This window comes from Falco cherrug, chromosome 3, assembly GCF_023634085.1.
Source record: "Falco cherrug isolate bFalChe1 chromosome 3, bFalChe1.pri, whole genome shotgun sequence".
In the NCBI taxonomy this organism is placed as follows: Eukaryota; Metazoa; Chordata; class Aves; order Falconiformes; family Falconidae; genus Falco; species Falco cherrug.
In genome coordinates, this window is record NC_073699.1 from 82,144,336 (window position 1) to 82,164,327 (window position 19,992).

General features: G+C 39.7%; 1 protein-coding gene across 2 annotated transcripts; it reads right to left on the reverse strand.

Annotated features, from left to right (window-relative positions):
* Positions 1–11,701, reverse strand: UPP1 (uridine phosphorylase 1). 2 transcript variants are annotated; one of them, XM_055705396.1, is made up of 8 exons: positions 11,564–11,701; positions 9,164–9,228; positions 6,233–6,350; positions 5,544–5,723; positions 4,421–4,535; positions 3,756–3,965; positions 2,123–2,269; positions 1–646 (listed from the first exon to the last, which is right to left on the reverse strand). In XM_055705396.1, the coding sequence occupies exons 2-8, from the start codon at positions 9,214–9,216 to the stop codon at positions 507–509; spliced, it is 963 nt and encodes a 320-aa protein (XP_055561371.1). In that variant the 5' UTR covers positions 9,217–9,228; positions 11,564–11,701; the 3' UTR covers positions 1–506. The 2 variants fall into 2 exon arrangements, with proteins under 2 accessions (XP_055561371.1, XP_055561373.1); XM_055705398.1 differs by having other exon boundaries at positions 5,565–5,723; positions 11,564–11,700.
* Between the last annotated feature and the right edge of the window lie 8,291 nt (positions 11,702–19,992).

Consider the following 19,992-nt stretch of genomic DNA (forward strand, 5'->3'; position numbering starts at 1 on the left):
TATGAAAATAGTATTGTTTATTTGTCAAAGTCTGCAAAAAAAATAAACTGCATTCACTTTAAGTTTTCTTTACAAGTGAAGCAACAAATACATTTATAATTTATATAATTTTTATAACAACAAGAAAGGGATTAGCATTCTTAAGTTAAAATTAAATTGGTGGCTTGCAAGTACTTGGCAATAAAAGTTTGATTTTCTTCCTAGTTTTACAGCAAGGATAAATAAAGCTTTTTCATATATTATAACAGGCTTTTCCTTCACAACACATCCACTTTCCAAGTCACAGAAAAGTGAGTCATATCCAGCAACACGTGACTAAGCAATACTTAACTGAAGTCCATTCAGCACAGTCAGTTCCCAAAGCAGTGACATAAATGATTAATTTCCATAGACACATGGAATGCCATAAGGTATTCTGAGGCAAAAGACCTTTAATACACACAAGTCGTGACCAGGACTTCAGCTGCGCAAAGGACTTCTGCTTCTATAAAACAAAGATGAATATTTCACACTTTCCCAAGACTTTTCTTAATGAAATATCCCACTAATTTCTGCGGTCTCTGCTGATACTCCAGAAGTACATCATGTGAGCTACTAATCTGATCCCCTTCAAGCCGATTCAGAAGAGTGACACACACTACAGCAGCTAGAAATTAAAAGACAGCATTAGTTAGGAATGACATTCTGGCACTTCTACAGTCCAAAAGTATAAACATTTGAATGAACAGCTAGAATATTAGAAATATGAGAGAAAACAAACCCCAAAAATGGTGCACAATACTGTAAGATGTTAGGGGACTAGCGTGCTGTGGATGATACACAAAAAAGTTAAAAATAGTTTCAGGCAACTGATCACTACATTAATAAAGCAAAAGCTCTCAGGCAGCTGCAGATACTTATTGTTGTATCATGATTCTTATGTTTTTCTGGTTAGGAAATGTATTTCACAAGCACCCAGGACTTGATTGTTAGGAAGTGATGAGAGACGCTGTTCTAGCAGATGTAGCTAGAGCCCTCTGCTATCTACCTTATCCCCAACTCAAATCCCTGTGCTGTGCATAGCATCCTTCAGGAACTAGCAGATGAGCCGCTTCAACTTCCATGGATGGGGAGCACTGCAAGTACATGAGGATCTCACAGATCATCTCAGGCTTATCTACCACCTTTTGGTAATCAAAGCCCCAAAGGTAATGTAAAGGAGGCTTTCACTCAATCTGAGCTCAACCACCACTCTTCTGTATCTGAGGTTGCTGCTAGTGACAATCTGCAGAGCACAAGCAGTAACACACATCACAGACCTACAAAGTAGAGGCAGCAAAAGGACCAGGCACCCTAATGGCTCAGTGACAGCATGGGTTGGGTATTTAATCAATCATCCTCAAGTCAGTAAGAACTGAGGATGTTTGATGTAACTGTTGGATGACTTGTTTATTTTCCTTCATTTCGTCCTCAAATTTAAGGAAGTTTGAGAAACATCAGTGTTTTAAATTGGTAAATTCCTTGCCAAGGGAAGTGAGAGACTATAGTTAACAAGGTAAGTAGAAAGACACCATATCATATTATTTGTAAACTTTTTTTTTTCTTTCTGATCTTTACTGAAAATTAGTTAGCTTATGTAAAAATATTAAACACGTCTATATGATTAGGAATTATTTATTCATGAGGCCACTAAAAATCTATAACTGTTCAAGAACTAAAGCCCTAAGTCGACACATAATATTTTCAATTTAATATGAAAGTACAGAAAGTTATTATAGTTTTATATATATGAGTATCATCTGATTGCTTAAATTAACCAGTTGCTTCCTGTAAACTTCTAAAACTAACTGAAGAAAGCAAATTAATGCTATAGGTTAATTAGGTATTTTAATTATTTATGTGCTTGCATGGGCTGGAACAGCAAATGACAGAACTAAACTGTGTAAGAACGATGTGAGGAAGTTTGCATAAACTGTGAATATATATGACACAAATCAAACATTCATAGCAACAAAACTATAACCAAAACTGTTTTCTTAATAGGCAGAACGCATGTTAGCACCTCAGTCAGTTTTTACCACAGGCCCCCTGCAATGCAGAAAACTTCCTATAGCTTGAATAAAGTGACTTTAAGTTAGTTTACCTTTGACACCGCTGAGATTACACATTGCAGCAAATACGGAAGACTCCATCTCTATGTTTCTGACACCAGAATCATAAGCTTCCTTTAAATACTGCAGCTTCTCTTCTTCATTATACAAGCAGATTGCACCATCCAACCTGCCCTGTCCTACAAAGTCATTTTGTAGAAATTTTCAGAGTGATGAAGCCACAGAACAAATTCAGTTTCTAAAACACCCAGTTATTGCAGTTTCCCCTATAAGTATCCAGCTTTTTACTACTACTCTTTATTGTCATGAACAACACAAACAGGACAAAGTGTCTATTGCTAGAGCTTCTACATATTATTTGTATTTTTTGTAATATGAATCCAGTAATTGATCTTCTCCAGCTTAAATTCTCAAATTCATGAATGGGAAAATGTAAATAGTAGATTTCCACATGCGTGGCATGTATCAAAATCAGCAGCAAACTTTAAGCTGTATGGAAATGCTGCATTTTTTCTGTTTAATCGCTGTCTAGAAAAACTGCCAGGTTTGAAAATGCTATCCTGATGCTACCTTAAAAGGATGAATGTTTTGTTACTTACAGACTCTCTAAGGTAAGAGGTGAAGAGTCTCTTAGCCAGTTAGCTTAATACTATTGTATTTTTTTGAAAAAATTAGTTTATGCCAATTATTCAAGAATAACACCTACAGATAAAACGGCAGCAGGTTAGGTACAGTAAAGTTAAATTACACAGTGTTTTACTCTATCTTTTTCTTCTCAGCAGATATACTCCTAAATTAATGTCCTTGAGCCTGTTCTGGTTTTGCTGTATAAGCTGAAAACATTCCTGATGTTTTTTAGTGTAGCTTGCACCTGTGATTGGTGTCTGAGGAGATACACAAACTGACAGTTTCTGACCAAGTTTGAGCACTATTATGAAAGACCATGTGTTCCCCTCTGCATTGCACCCTTTGTCACCTATTCAGGAACACCTAGAGAAAGACGGGTGCCATCAGGTGCCATTTACATCCTGTTCTTGCAAGATTTGAAAGATGTTTGTGAATAGACATGGGAGATGAAAAATCACCTGAATGTCTATGTGTTTACCCAAAGTAAGCATTGGAGCTTTGCCCCTCCTATGTAGCCGCATTTACACAACTCAGCAGAATATTGTCTTCAGTCATCTGATCACCACCACTTGGCTCAAAATGAGCACTGGAAACAAGTCTCAACACTTCTTTTAGAAAAGATTTACTTTAGATACTTAACCAGTGAAAAAAAAACCAACCCCGAAACAGCCACAGATAATTCACACTCCTTTAATCCTCTAGGATGCCTCAAAAAATCACAGAAATTTTGTGACAAATGTACCTAACTGGTGAGTGCATGAAAAGTGTACAGTAGATGTACTAGATGTAGTTCAGAGGATCTACTAGAGCTGGGGGAAGACAAAACTTCCACAAAATTAAAAGTTTAATACAGTAAACTACTAAACACAATGCTTGATTTAACATATATGAAAAATAGATTAATTACAGTTGACAAGACTACTCAAAGTAGGAAATGCATTCTGTTCAGTGAACTGGAACATTAATGTTAAAATATTATTTATTACTTACTTACCTATCTCTGCTTACCAATACACTTACGTTAGTCACCAGCCTTACCTTCATAGAAATCCAAAGTGCACATCGTGTTTCCAATGACTGTATTGAACTGATTGATTTCTTTACTGCACTGCATCAGTTCCTTAGCTAGCTGTTCATCTAGGTTTGTACTGCGAATTACAGTCTTTCCCAGAACAACCTGTTCAAACTGAGGTTTGAAGGTGGCATCTACAGACTGCCTAGTTATAACCACTGAGCCTGGCTCCAGACCTGCAGTAAAAATAAACAGATATAGCTTCACAATGTAGTTAATGCTCTGTTTCCATACACATAAAATACACATCTTGACTGAACTCTGCTTCTTTTAAAGGTGGCACTTTTGCCCCTGAATTCACCAAGGGGATTTTTTTGTGCATGACTAGCTGCTTCAGTTTATTATTATAAATAATATCTGAAAGAATGAAATTTTTCCTTTTTCACTATATATTCTTTCATACCTCGTACAGGACAGGAATGTCCTTGTCCTCACATTGTCAGATCTCTTAAGTGTGTTTTCTCTATCCAAGGACAGATACTGCCTTTTATTTTAAAATTATGGAAGTAAAATTATTCATCTCCTGTGCAAAACTGTTCTCACCATCAATCACTTACTTGAAGAGAGATGCTTTACTCTCCTACAAAGATGTTTTGGTTTGAAGATAAAAAGAAATCAAGAGGGGAAATACCTATTCCACCAGATGTGCCAATGCGAATAATGGTTATGTTGGAACACTTGGCATGATACAACAGTTTGATCAGCTCGTGCAACATGATTGAAATAGAAGGAATGCCCATACCGTGCTGAAATGAAAGCAGAAATTCATATTCGACATTCACATAGACAATGCAAAACATATATGGAAGAAGGAGCTGGACAGTATCTCCTTCCAACTCATTCCCACAAAAACCCTACCTAACCTATGGGCCTACTGAAAGGCTACTGCAGATAAACAGAAAGACTCCCACTGGCTTTGGTACCCTATGGATGAAGTACAATATTTCTAAAAATCATGAATTACAAAATATTTATATTCCTAAAAGTTTAAGTGGTGTCCTTTCCTAATAGTTGACAAATGCACTTCATCATAGAACTTTTCTTAAAAACAAGAAAAACCCCACTCTGATTTTTTTTTTTTACCAACCTGAAGTGCTAGTAAGTAGTTAAGCTATTTTTTTTTCAAAACACAGACTTTGTGGTTTATCACCACGAAGTTCAGCAAACATAAATCCACCTTAACTTGCATGACAATGCAATAACTACAACCCAAAAGAAAGGGTACAGAATGATACTACAGTTATGTAACTGCAACTGAAATATGTAATCATATCTACAAATTAAAGGTATGAAGTTATAAAATGCACACATGAGTTAGCAACACAAGTCCCATGGAATGCTACTCTTAAGCTATGTTAGCATATCTGATAATGCCACTGCAGATACTTACTTAGCTCTGGATGCAATAGAGCAATATCTTCCAATACCCCACATGCATCACATGACCTTTTTTCCCCCCATTATTCAGGAAACATAACAGGGAGGACTCAACAGTAAGTCTGTTAAATTATAAGGCAATTCCTGCAATATCTCAGTGGTACGCTAAAGAAAAAGGAGGTAACAAAGGAATGAAGGCCTCGGAGATTTGACCTCTTACAAGAAAGGGCTAAAAAGGAATTCTTATTTAGCTGACTGCACTATTTTGAGCGTGGCTGACACAAACTTAATAACCTGACTCTGTTTATTAAGTGTTTAAAAGAAATGTGCATTCATATTTTCTACTTTGAACAGCAAAATTGAACTGTGTCGCATACCTGATTCAGTGAGGCACTTACACTGACTGACAAAACGGGTCCCACTTTATACATTGCGTAACGGTCAGTTCCTGCACAGATGTTAGGATAGTCACAATCAGGGCTCCCAAGCCCCAGCTCTTCAGCTATGTAGGCGATAAAAGCTTTCATCCGTGAAGGACTTCCTCCAACACATACAAACTGGGGTGGACAGTATTCAACAAAACAAAATCAATTGCACGATGCAGCATATCAAAGAACATGCAAAGATCAACATGAGGATGCAAACACCTTCAGTTAACACAAAGCTATTCCCAGATGTAGTTCTTCTCGTAATCATTCTAAAAGGCCATGAAGAAAAATCATGGGGGAAAAAAAACCACACCAACCCTTCTATATAGCACTCAAACACCTTCATCTTGTTTCAACTAGTAAAAGACAGATACTGACTTAAAGGCCACCCAAAAAGGAGTTCTACCTGAACAGAAAGTTCAGTGTTTTCTTTTTTACTGGATGGAAAGAAACAGTCAGAAACAATTATCCCCATTTGCTTGATATTGAAAGTGACAAGAACCCACAAAATCTTACCACCTTTCCATTTATTCCTCAGTTGGTGGCATGCTGATACATTTAGTCTTATTTTGAAGACAGCTACACTTCCACCTTCTGCAGAAAAGCTTAGTCTTGCTGAATGAAATGAATCATCTTACCTTTACATCTCCAAACAATGTCGGAAAATCATGGGTACCAGTCCCAAGAGCAAAATGGTACAGGAAGTCTTCTTTCATTTTCTCCAGATGAGGGTTGCAGAGATGAATAAAATTCTCTCTACCAGGACAGCAGCATTGTGAAACACAGAGTACATACAAACCCTTACATTGAACATGCTAATTTTGCAAAGTCAAGCAGGAGAAGCTGGAAAATGCCACACCTAAGCATGACTGCACTACCTTATTTCGGTTCTTCATGCATTATGTTAAGGAAATTCTAAATTTCTTGACCATCTTATGTCTTATAATAAAATCACATATGATATTTAACTTCCATTCATGGCACAGGATGAAATAGCTGAAGAAAAGCCCAGATGGTAGGATGCATTTGCAACAGCACAACCTTTACCTTAAAGAGTATTAAAGCTGTGAACCAGGCTGGGCCTTTATGGTGAGCAGAACAATAGGAGTAGGACCAGGGAATATTCAGTAGGCCACATTACTACACAGACAATCTGTAACTAAGCTGAAAAGCAAACCTGACCTCTAGTTTGACTGACCCCCCTGGCCACCTAAGAGGAGTAGGAAGATTTGGGCTTTAAAGACAGGCACAAAGGGGAATTCTGGCTATTTGGATCACTGTAACTCTGTGTCACCCAGTCAGAAGGAAAAAACTCTACAGTATGGGACTAGTAACAAGTACAGATGATCTGAAATAGGATAGGAAAGAGGCAAATGGGAATTTGAAGCAAAGAGAAAAAGAAAAAAAAATGCAAGAAAAAGGAAAAGAAGAAAAGGTAATAGTTCACTTCCTCTTGTTTCCTGCAAGAAAGTGATATAGTTTAAAAAAAAAAAAAAAAGGGCAAAAAAAGGCTTTTCTGAAGAACCAGGAAACAACAAGGCAAGGATACGTAGCACATGGGATCACCTTCATGGAAAATCTGATAGTGGACTAAGCAAGCAAGCTGAATGATTCATAAAATGTCTGCCTTGTGTCCTTGATGTTTTAAGTTAAATTGAAACAGGTAGTAAAAACTAGCCAGTAATCGCAAGCTTAAGCAAAATACCGGCCAATACTTCAAAGTAGTTTTTGAGAGACTAAATCAAGCAATAAATACCTTCCAGACACAAGAAGATGACTTAATAGCTTAATGAAGGCTCACTGCAGCCACAGCATGCCTCAGCAAATTCAAACTGCTTTGTCAGAGGAGAAACAAAAGAGCTTGCCTGGAGTTTATGCAAAAAATTACGACTTCACAGGAACAACTGAAGCCTAAACAGAGGTGTTTAGTGCTATTTTAGATGTTTTAGGTTATCTTATCTGTCTCCTAATGCCTGTCCAGAAAGGCAATGCTTTTCTGTAGATCCTATGTCTTATCTGTCAGTCCTGTGCAGGATGTATTGGTTACCTTAAGAAGCCTAAAGTGGCCTGGATGCCCACACTAAGGTCACTGAACTGTTCCTCAGAAAGCAAAAGAAAATTGTTACCACCTCAATATTCCAGTACAATCATTTTTTGTTCTTGAAATTCTCTCTCCAATGTCACTAACTATCCAGCAGCAGCTGCACAACCGAAGAAAGAGGTATCATCCCAATCCACCCTATTTGTCCCTGCCCACCACAGACTACCACCTTCAGCAAGCGAAAAAGCAGCCCAACAAGGCAGGTGGTTTATTTGCCCCTTCAATAGTACTTTCTTTCCATCTCCCACACGCCCCATTTGCCTCTCTTCATACTAATCACACCTAAGGTGGAAGCAAAGGCTTTAGTTGCCTTTGCTCTTTCCTCCAAACAACACCTTTGACTCTGTGAGAAATGAAGAAGTAGTGCAGACAGCCCAGGAGTTTGCCAGTTCATGTGAACAGAATTCCCAGGCTGTCTCCTCTGAATTATTCCTGTTCAGTTTTGTGGGACTCTTGACCCTTATTTCATGGGTCATTCTTTAATGCAGATCACATAGTTGGCTGTGCTGATGTTTACTGGAATGGCTTTTACATACAAATAGCCCATGATTTGGTATCACTTTACAATTTTTTCTCAGGCAAGCAAAACATATTTCCTTCTTTATGAGAATACCAGCAATCAAAGCTTCTCTCCAGGAAACAAAATGGGAAAGGGCGAAGCCTCTATTAAAAGTACAGGGAAATTCACGTGGTATGCTCCAACACCGCTGTCCTCATGCCTGGCCTAAATAACTTCCTTGCTCAGCAGCATCTGTATTTCACCTTCTTCATCTCATACCCCACCAGCAACACTCTTCAGCCCACCGCCTCACTGCAGCTAAGGGCTCTTACTAACTTATACTGGTTATCTGCCCATCCAGATCTAATTGCAGACTTGGACCTTGGGGTAAAATGGGCAATAACAGTACGTGTATTACTATGTGTACATAGGATCAATGCCATGGATTTACAGTAGAGGCAAAGTTTGCCTGATAAAAATCTTTGTCCTGTAACTCTAAGGAGCAGACAATTTATCCCCCTCATACTGTTGTAAAGCACCTACAACTTCTGGGGGTTTAAATAAAACATGAGTATCTGAGAACTAAATATGCATGTATGGTTTTACTAAAATAAGCTTAAAGTAAGGATTAGAGAAACAAATTGAAATATTTGTTTAAACTCTTGAAGCAGGTAGGTCTGGCCATATGCAGCAACCAAAGTCAACAATTCAACAGCTCACTGGGTTAAAAAATAAAGACATCACATATGCTTGGAAAAAAATGAAAAACAGCTAGCCAGCAGAGCCCTCTGTGTAGGTGTAGTTAAAGCAGATAAAGACTCCATTTGTCAAAACAGCATCTACTAGATAACTGATGTTATAATTAGTATTTGTACCCTAAACTTTATCTTAAACTAAATGAGCGTGTAATGAGTTTGGGAAGGAAGGTAAACATAAACTTGGACAAGGCAATTAATTTCTGAATCTTACTTTGAAGACTGTTCATCATCAGTTTTCTTCTCATTTGAGACACCTGGAGCCATGTGTGCTTATACCTAGAATTATGTTAAAAAAATCAGATGTAAGTGCATCAGAATACTCCCATCTGTAAAGCTAGCATAATTAACGGTGGGAGAAAGCTTCTATACAAATGATACTATCATGAATATTAAACTCCTAAAGTAATCCAGCCACACTACAGCTTTTATAACTATAGCAAATTAGCATCTCAGATTTTTTATGGCTGAGCATCACCACTTTCAAACCACTTAAGCCTAAACTAATCCCTGGCTAACATAACTCTTATCTCCCACTACTTCTGTTGTGTGGTATAAACAACAATTGGCTCACAGGCCAGAGGGAGTTAATTCTCATAGCTGACTAACTAATCCTCTTTCTTCTATATACCTCCCATAGTGTCAGTGACTGCTGAAATAGCTTTAGCCCTTTCACCACTGGCTCCAGAAGGTTTCCAAAGCTCATCTCTGACTGTCATGATGCCCGAAACCTGACTCCAGGAAGCATCATACTCATAATATCCTCTTCATTAAACTCCGCTTACTGACCTGAAGAGACTTTCTATCTGTCCCAGCCTAAGGATGAGGAAGACCAAAGCAAAATATGACTCCAAAAAGCAGCAGCACTCTAGTTTATCATCCATCTTGAGTATCTTTTTTCCTAATCCATTACCATAACCTATACCAAAAACCTTTCTGCATTCTCCTTTACATTTAAATAGGCAAATGTATCCCTGAGGCTTTGGTGCTGATAGGATGACAGAATTCTAATCACAGACTGACTCATTTGTTATTATTTTCAGAAGTGACTAAGGCTACATGCCAAAGTTGCTAATTCCTGGGAATGTCTTTACAGGAAGTACTGAATCACAAAGTTTTTCTTTACCCTCCCTTGCAAAGGTCCTGACAGCACAGAGATTGTAATAGAGACAGGACTAGAATGCTTAAAAGCCCCAGGATTACACTACAAGGAAATAAATAAATAAATTAAAAAAAAAAAAAAATCAATCTTGCCACAGAACTACGTAATACGTGAATTTTGAAAGAACTGAAGAATGAAACAAAATAAACCTGAAGTCCACCTATTAAAAGCCACTGAATAATGGAAGTGTACTAAAATGTATAAGGACAATTAGTTTTCTTCATTTAAAATACTAACTTTTATTGAATACACCTAAACTTCACACATAACATGTCTAAATGTATACTAGAATCTGTGCTCAAGGAGTCAAAGTATGAAAGTTGCTTTTAGAATCAATTACGCATCTTTATGGTGGTATGACTAGAGTAAGTTACTACTACGCTATTATACCATGTATATTATGAGAAAAATGTGTAACTTGTTGCAAGAAAACTACAGTGCTCTGAGTCCTATTAACAAGGCATTAGAAGATAAGAAGAACAAACAACAAAGTGATTTTGATGTACCTAGATGACAAATCGCTGCAAATAAACTGAGGATACTCATTCAGCTGCTGTTCAGAGTCTTAAGCAACTACGTGATTTTTAACAGTGTTCTTGGTTCTGTGTTCCTCTAGGTAATGATGTACTTCAAAAAAACAGAGAACAAAGTTCCCTGGTCGAGTCGAAAGTCCAGAATACCCTCTCCACAGCCCCCAAGCTGCTGCCTTGGCAGGAACAGGAGCGTGCGGAAGCATTTTCCCACAGCAGACCCTTCTGGCAATCGGGTGGTAGCTAACAGGCAGCCAGTTAATATAAAGCCACAAAAAATTTCACACTGCCTAAAGAGAAGGAAGTTTTTATGGCCACGTCAAGGGCTTCAGCACTGTTCCTCAGCCAAACTTAAAACTGATGTCCAAGAAAAATGTGCTCCCAGAAGGGCTCAGCTCGAGAGCAGGCACAGCCCGCCGTAACAAGTGTGCAAATCCCCGGGCCGATGTTTAAAACCGGGCAGAATCCGCGACAATTATTGTTTCTCATTTCCCCCTCCCTCTCCTTTTTTTAACGGAAAACCCAATTAATAGTATCTTTAAGGAAACGCTCTAGTTCGGCATCAGCGCAAAATCGGTATTTACACCGCGGCTTCCCTCTTGAGGTGGTACAGACAACGACAGCTCGTTCACCATGCACATCCCTTCCTCTTGCTCCGCCGCCGGAGGTACCTGCAGGCAGCTCCCACCCACCTGCCCGCGGCAGCGACGGCACGGCACGCCCGCACCCCGCTCCGACGAGACCCCTGCGGCAGCGGCCCTTCCCGCAGCAGCGGCGCCGCACCTCCCCGCCGCCGTCCCCCCGCTGTCCCCGCCGCTGTCCCCCCGCGGCGGCCGAGGGAGGCCCCCGGGCTGCAGGGGGCCCCACCCCCCCACCCCGCCCCGCGCCCCCCGAGCGGCAGCCGCCGGGGCCCGGCTCTCACCTGCGGCGGCGGGAACCGCCCGCTGCGAACCGAGGCGCGCCGCTCCTGCACCCGGGCGCTGCGGGGGCCCAGCCGCCTGCCGGCTACGGGCGGGCACCGCCCCGCCACGGGCGGGGCCCGCAGCACCGGGCGCCATTAACTCCCTGCGCGCCGGCGGCGCGGCCGCTCGGGGCGGTGGCACCGGCCCCACGGACGCCGGCGGTGGGGAGGCGAGAGCAGCGCGCCTCGTGTGCGGGCAGCGCCGGCCCCCGCCGCTCCCCCGCAGCGCTGCCAGCTCCCAGCGCCGTCCTGTACGTACGTGCTGGCACCCGCGGGACTGCGGAGTCGGGCTGCGTTGCGCCGGCATTGGTACCTACATCTGTAAATGTATATTCGTACAGACTGTCTTTAAGTGCACGTCTTTCACGAGCACTTTTGTACGGCAGAAGAAGGGGGTGAGGAAAGAGCACTGGTGGCTTCTGCTCATACCACAGAACAGACTGTTTCAGTTGGAAGGGACCTACAGGGATCACCTGGTCCGACTGCCTGACCAGCTCAGTGTGACCCAGTTAAAGCACGTTGTTAAGGGCACTGTCCAAATGCCTTTTAAACACTGACAGGCTTGGGGCACTGACCACCTCGCCAGGAAGCCTGTTCCAGTGTTTGAACACTCTCCCGGCAAAGAAGTGCTTCCTAATGTCCAGTCTGAACCTCCCCTGGCACAGCTTTGAACCATTCCCACGTGTCCTACCGCTGGATCCCAGGGAGAAGAGCTCATCGCCTCCCTCTCCCCTTCCCCTCCTCAGGGAGCTGCAGAGAAGCCATCAGGTCACCCCTCAGCCTCCTCCTATTGAACAGGACTGTCCCTAGAATCAAACCCTGAGGAACACCACTGGTGACCAGTTACCAGTCAGATGCATTCCCATTCACTACAACCCTTTGAGCTCTGCCCTTCAGACAGCTCTTCACCCACCGTACCGTGAACCTGCTCATCCCACAGCTGGACAGCTTTTCCAGAAGGATGCTGTGAGGGACAGTATCAAAAGCCCTACTAAATTCCATAAAAACTACATCCACGGCCTTCCCCTCATCCCCTAGGTGGGTGACCTTGTCATAGGAGGCTATCAAATCTGTAAAACAGGACTTTCCCTTTGTGAACCCATGTTGACTGTGCCTGATGGTAGCATTAATCTTTAAATGGCTTTGAATAGTTCCCAGGAACTGAGGTTAGACTAACAGGTCTGTCATTCCCTGGTTGTTCCCTCACACACTTTTTGTAGATTGGAATACCATTGACTAGCTTGCAGTCATCAGGGACCCCCCACCCCGACTCCCAAGACCTTTGGTAGATGATTGAGAGGGGTCCTGCCATATCATCCACTAGCTCCCTCAGTACTGTGGGATTAATCTCATCAGACTCACGGACTTGTGAACATTCAGCTGATACAGCTGGTCCCTTACAATTTCAGCGTCCACAAATGGAAAGTCACTGTTCCCACACTCACAATCCTCTGACTCAGGGGACTGGGCAGCCCAAGGTCTATCAGTATTATTAAAGACTGAGACAAAAAAAAGCACTGAATGCCTCCAATTTTTCTTCTTCCTCATTAGCCAGATGTGCATCTTCAACAAGTATCAGTCCAATGTTTTCTTTAGACCGCCTCTTGCTATTAACACACTTAAAAAAGACCTTCTTATTGTGTGACACAACACTGACCAGTTTCAACTCTAATTGAGCTTTGCCCTTTCGTGTCTTCTCCTTGCACATACAAACCACAGCTGTGTAATCTTACTGCGAAGCTTGACCTCAGTTCCAGAGATCATATGATTTATTTTTCTCTCGAACTCCATAAGCAGTTCCCTGTTCAGCCAAGCTGGTCTTCTGCCCCACTTAAAACACAGTGGAATTGCCTGCTCCCATGCTTCTGAAAGGTGGTTCTTAAAAACTAGTCAGCACTTGTGGACTCCTAAGCCCTCAAAAGCAGATTCCCAGGGTACTCTGCTAGATAGGTCCCTGAATGGCTTAAAGTTTGCTCTTTTGAAGTCCAGGGTAGCAACTCATTGTTATTTTTTCTCATTACACTAAAAATTTTATACTCAACCATTTCACAATCACAGTGGCCAAGACAGCCACTTATGATCACATCTCCCACAAGTCCTTCTCTATTCACAAACAGCATCTCTATAAGAGCATCTTTCCTAGTGTGCTCACCAAGTATTTGTGACAAGAAGCTATCTTCCACAAACTTCAAGAACTTCCAAGACCTGCTCATCATAGCAGTATGATATTCCCAGTTGATGTTTATCAAGTTGAAATCTCCCATAAGGACAAGCGCTACTGATCCAGAAATTTCTCCTAATTGCCTATAGAGTAACTCCTCAGTGCTTACATCTTGGCTGGGCAATCAGTTGTAGACACCCACTACAACATCTTTGTTTTCCACACCCTAATCCTCATCCAAAGGCTCTCAACCACATCATCACTAACTGTAAGGGCTGTACAATCAAACCTCTCCCTTGCATACAATGCAACTCCCCCACCACACTTGCCCAGCCTATCCCTCCTGAACAGCCTGTAGCACTCCATCCCAGCACTCCATAGGAACCATTTCACCAAATCTCACTAATACCAATGATACCGTAGCTCTGGGAACTGACCAACAGTTCCAGTTCATCCTGTTAGTTTCTCATACTGCATGCATTGGTGTATGAGCATTTCAAATGCTCCCAGGGGCAGCATAAACGTTCCCACTAGCATTGCTACCCTCAAGCGTTGGCTTACCTTCAGCAATCCTGTTGGTATCCCCTTCCACCATTGATTCTAGTGTAAAGCCCTCTCAATCATTCCCACCAACTTACATCCAAAGATGTGTTTTCCCCATCAGGACAGGTGGATCTTGTCAGGTCTCAGCACCGTAACACTTTCCTCTACTTGAGAAGTACTAAGTTAGTTGTACCTAACTTGGCAAAACAGGCACCAGTGAGTATCATTGCTGGTATCAAATTCAGTGTGTCAACCAACTAACAGCTACAAAGCATATAAAATGCAGGTCTGCATTTTGGATGGAAAACAAGTGTTAATACAAAGACCACCATGTGGGTCTGAAAAATTGCCTCAGAAACAGAACCTGAGCTGCCTGACTAGTAGCTTACTCAGCCTCTGCACCAGCCAGTGGTAATGATGTAGTATTTAAAATAAAAAAATCTACTCAACATCAATCAAACCAACACAACAGAGGGCTAATCTTCATTATAACAAAAACCTGATTTATGTCTGGCATCCTAAACATACACAGAAACCTGGAGAGTGTGACACTACCATCTTAGGTCAGATGATCTTTTAGAGTTACAAGCTTGAGCATCAATCCACAGGTTTTAACACACTGCATCACTAAAGCAGCTAGCCTGCAACTGTTTGTTAATTCACAAAGTTCTCACAAGTCCCCTCTGCCTAAATAAAAAGAACAGATTCTCCACAATTAAATAGCTCCTAGCTAAGCTCAAAGTTTTGCAAAGCAAGGGAATATAAAATACACCCTTGGCTCCTAAAGCTAGACAGGCAAGCACAGCACAACTGTCACCGTGGCATCTCCAGCGTTACTTTGATACAGCTGACCCTGCTAGAGCTACATCAATTAGCCTGAGAAAAATAAGCAAAACTAAGCTGTGAATTCAGCTTGCACCATTTTTAGTTCTGAAAGAGTACCTGTTCCTCATAAAGCACCAGTGAGATCCCAAACAAGAAATGAAAACATTTGCAAGAGGAACCCATGGCATTTAGCTACAGAAGTAACATTTGCAATGGAAATAGAGCTACAATCCCACAAGTCTGAAATTATAAGGAGCCTGCAAAGAGAGACTGCAAAATTTACTTAGCTTGACACACACTTTCCTGTGTCTATCTTAGAGAGTCAAGTCCCCGGTTTTTATGTGAGAGACATAGGACAAGCAATAGTTCTTCCAGAGAAGATGTACTTAATCTGGCAGAACTGGTTCAAGCTGGAAACAGACAAACTTAAAATGATTAAAGGATTACCCTTTTCCATCAATTAGCAAGAAATCTAAAGCAAAACCAAAGAAAAAAACATAAAATACTCTGTAAGCATAAACATTGTTCACACAGTAACTGAAGACATTAAATCCAGAATCCTTCAACACAATTTTTAACATAGTTTTTCCTACCAGAACCACACTGTAGTTTGTCATAATAGGGAATTCTTGTGAGACAGAGCAACTAAACCCTTCTGTCCATCAGGAGGGTAAACACAATGGGCACAAGACATTGCTAAGATGCATTTCTTACAAAATCATGTATTGGGCATTTAGAGTAAAATCTCTTAATATCCTGTCTCACACCAAAGGACTTTGTATGGGAATATAAAAGAGAGAAATGCCCTGCACACAGATGCATTTCTAGCCCTTAACAGCATACAAGAGAGATTGCTTAACAAACTAAGAAAAATGTCACCTGCTCAAGTTGTTTAAATCTCCAATAGGTAAAATAAAAGCACAGCCTCCTAAGGCATCTTCTGTTTTTCTGTTCCTTGAACAGCATACTTGAAAGCTATGGTAGTAGACAATCCAAAATAAGGACCTTAGAACAACATTTTAATTCTGTGGAAGAAACTTTTCTTTTAAATAGGAATATTACCTACCCCTTGATCTCAGGGTCCACTGAAAAATCTGCTTTGGCTTTCAGGAGGTTTCTCATTAAGCTATATATTAAGAGAATAGTCAATGTAAATTACTTATTTTGTAAATAAAGAGTAATCAGGTTACTGTAGTTACCACTTTGTCTGAAACGTTCAATAAATAATGCAGCTCTATGACTAATAATTGGTAGTAACCTTTGCTCTCAGTAATCTCCAGAAAACTTTTTTAAAATTTAACTTTAAGCTTCCTGGTTTTTTAATCTTTGGGTTTTCATTCAATTTTTTATTTTAGTGGGAAAAACACCTCAAGTATAATTATGAAATATGTTAATGTGTTACTTTAGAAGACTGAAAAATACACAACTACATAGTGGGATTATTACAACCATAAATTGCAAAACCTGCAACTGGCCTCACTTTACAAACTTTTATATTGCATGGATGAAAACTTACATCTATGGAAAATAAGGCTGGCTGTTCTTTTATAATCAAAAGTATAATCCTTCCTGCTTACTATATATCATTTTATAGTCAATTGGTCAAATAATTCAGTGCAGCTATTCAGACACATACCTACTGCATTTTGATTCTTCTGTCGTTCTGCATATTTAGCATCAGTAAAACTACTAATAGCAGGACAAAACATTCTAAGACTGAACTCCCGTATTTCTCCTTCTAGCTTTTTCCCAGGCTATAGCACAATATGTAACTACATTCTGAAAAATAATCTGCAGAGGACTGCAAAAGCAGAATATTTGCTGACGGAAAAAAAATGGCTTCATCCTACATCTTTTACAACTAAGTCTGCATATTCAGCGCAGATTTAAGTGTTTAGGAAACAGATATGCTAAAGTCAATGAACTTTTAGATGCTTAAGAAATGCATCGGCCAATTCAATTTTTGTTTGCATTGCTACACAATGAAAGTTAATGCATATATACCCTTGATCTGCAAACGTGTTTATATTTTAGTCTAAAAAGACATAAATGGTAAGAATTAAGTATATATTTGGTCACATAAAAATTAAAACAGCCATTAGACTTCACTACAGCGAAATGGTTGCATGTAAAAGGAAAATTAATCCTCAGTACATAAACTGCCAAGTTATTTTTAAATCTGTATCTGGAATTCTATTTTAAAAATATTCCATGTATTCAGTATACTTGGATGATTTCATAAAATGTAATTGCACTTTTGTCTTATCTTTGGGCTTGCAAAGCAATCAGTATTTAAAAAAATATAAAAATCTCACTTATTACTAAAAGGCATTCAGGTCAGAGATGAAGCACAATGCAATTAAATAAACATTTCAGCATTTAAAACACTAAGGCTAGACTTTGTACGGAAGTGCCCAGCTTTTTGACTTCAGCATGTCTCTGAAAAACAAACACTGAAAACCCCTCCAGACCCAGAACCTTCCCCTGCTTTTATATGGAACTGCTGATGACTTTGAAAAGCGCCAGTAGCATGACTGCATTGACTCAGAAGTAAATAAAACAACATAATTACTGGGGTAAGGTGAACCTGAGCAACACATTTCCATCCTTGTATTCAGATGGAGCTTTTTGATTTGTTACCCTGCTTTGATTTCATGTCCCTTGGAGAACTGGCAAGTTATGCTTCTTCTGCAGCTCTCCATTATTCTGAACGCACAAACACAAATTCCAGGGTTCTCTACCTGCTCCTATAAAGAGAAATCTTAGGCTGTTAATATTCTAACTCATGGTATTCAAACTGTGATCCAAGAAGACTCAGCTGGCCAACAGTGCAGATCAAACATCTCCTTGGCTTGATTAAGGAAAGCCGAGTATACATTAATGCCACATTAGCAAACTTAAGAATTTGAGGAATGTCATGTGAGTATTACCTAATGGTGACCAAGGTAAAAAGAGACAATTTTTACAACAGGATATGGTGTACAATTTTAAAATATCTGAAATCCAGGACTGTAAATACCTCTAAGTACACAGCTACAGTAAAGCAAAACAGCGCTGAATCACCAAGTTAGGATCTCAGCTGTCCTTCTGTCTCTGCCTCTAAGAATTGCCTAAAAATATGACTGTTCTGGAAAAGAACTCCAATACATAGGAATAAGTGTCCAAAAGTGAAGAGGACTCAGACATTAAACAACTCAAAGTAATAAAGTTACATTAGGAAGCTTTGTACAGATCTTAACAAGACCATCAAATAGAAAAGAATTATTAGGATTCTTGTCTGCAGGTCAGCAGTATTGCAGCCACACAGGAATTCTTACTTTATGGAGTAGATGTTGAGGATTTGGGCACAGCAAGCACCTTCAAGTCTATGTGAATAGGTGATCTATAAATTTGTAAACACTAAGATATCCATTCTAGTTGCTTATTTGGTGGTTGCTGCGTTTTTTTGCCGTAACATTACTGTCTTCAACCTTTTCAGTAGATGTGTACTAAACCCCTTTCAGAAAACTTTCTACAAGAAAAAAAAACCACATTGAAATAGATTCCATATATGCTCAAGAACAAAACCCTTCTTACTCAAGTGATGAGCATTAAAACCGTTAAGCTACTTAACTCTGGAAAGTTTCATCATCATTTCACATTTCCCCTTTCTTTTATGTTTTGTAACTGTACAGTTTTTTTACAGTAAAGCGTGTAACTACAATTAGTATTTGCAATAGAAGTTTTTCCTACAGTAAGAGGAGTCAGGAGATCAAAGTGAGACTGAATATTAGTACTATTGCTGATAGTTATACCCTGAAAGTATGCTACAAAGGGTGTCATACATGTAACTTATTTTACTGTTTCACTGGGCACAACAAACCCAGCCCTCTATTACACATTTTACAGACACTAGAAATAAAAATTATAACCTTATCCAAAGACTCTATCAAATAAAGATAGCTGAATTCATGGATTAGGCATGCTCATATGACTGAATAAATCTAAGTAGTTCATAAAATGTACTTATTTTTTAGGAGAACATCATGCAGCTACTGGTGATTACTGCATTAGATGTAAAAGTTTATTGTTGAAATTCTAACGGTATCAACAACTTCACTGTTATATGTACACGATTTCTTCACATAACCTTAGTCTTTAGCGGTTCTCTATAATGGCAGGTGACAGTTTTTCTACTGGTCAGGTTTTAATACTAAGAGCACCAGCTCTGGCATCTCCTTGTACTCTAACCTAGAAAAGTAGATCTCACCAAAAGCTCTGCTTTTACAGCAAAATTAATGGTTTCAATGTATCTGAACATAATCCATAATACAAACTGTAAGTGAAAACAGACAGAAGGCAGTAATTATTCCCCTCGCCCCTCAGATACAGCCTGATGTAAGCTTTTTTATATTTGGAAAATGTTGCTGAATAACCAATAACTGTACATTTAGGTATTTTCACATGTTTTACTTAGATATTTTCGTATGGTTTAGCCTTTTATTTTTGTAAATAAAATGTAGTTGAATTGCTGGTTAGAATGAACAGGAAAGAAATTCAGGTGCTGGGTCTAACATCAACAGTAAAACTTCCACAAACTTTCACTGAAAATTGTGAAGGTTCAGATTAGCAACAGGTTTACCTATTTCAAATCAATTTTCATATCAAAGTTCTAAAGAAAAGCACTATCGAGCCAAATCCTCTAAACATTCTGTTCAAAGAAATATATATTCAGTAATACATCTTAAAATCTTCAGCTCTTGGATTCAGAGGTGCATAATGTACTGAGTGCACTCTGAAAATGAAACTAAAAATTACTCTTTTCCTTATGAAAACCTTCACTTTTCATAGTAGTAGCAAAAAAAATTTACTGAAATTCTAA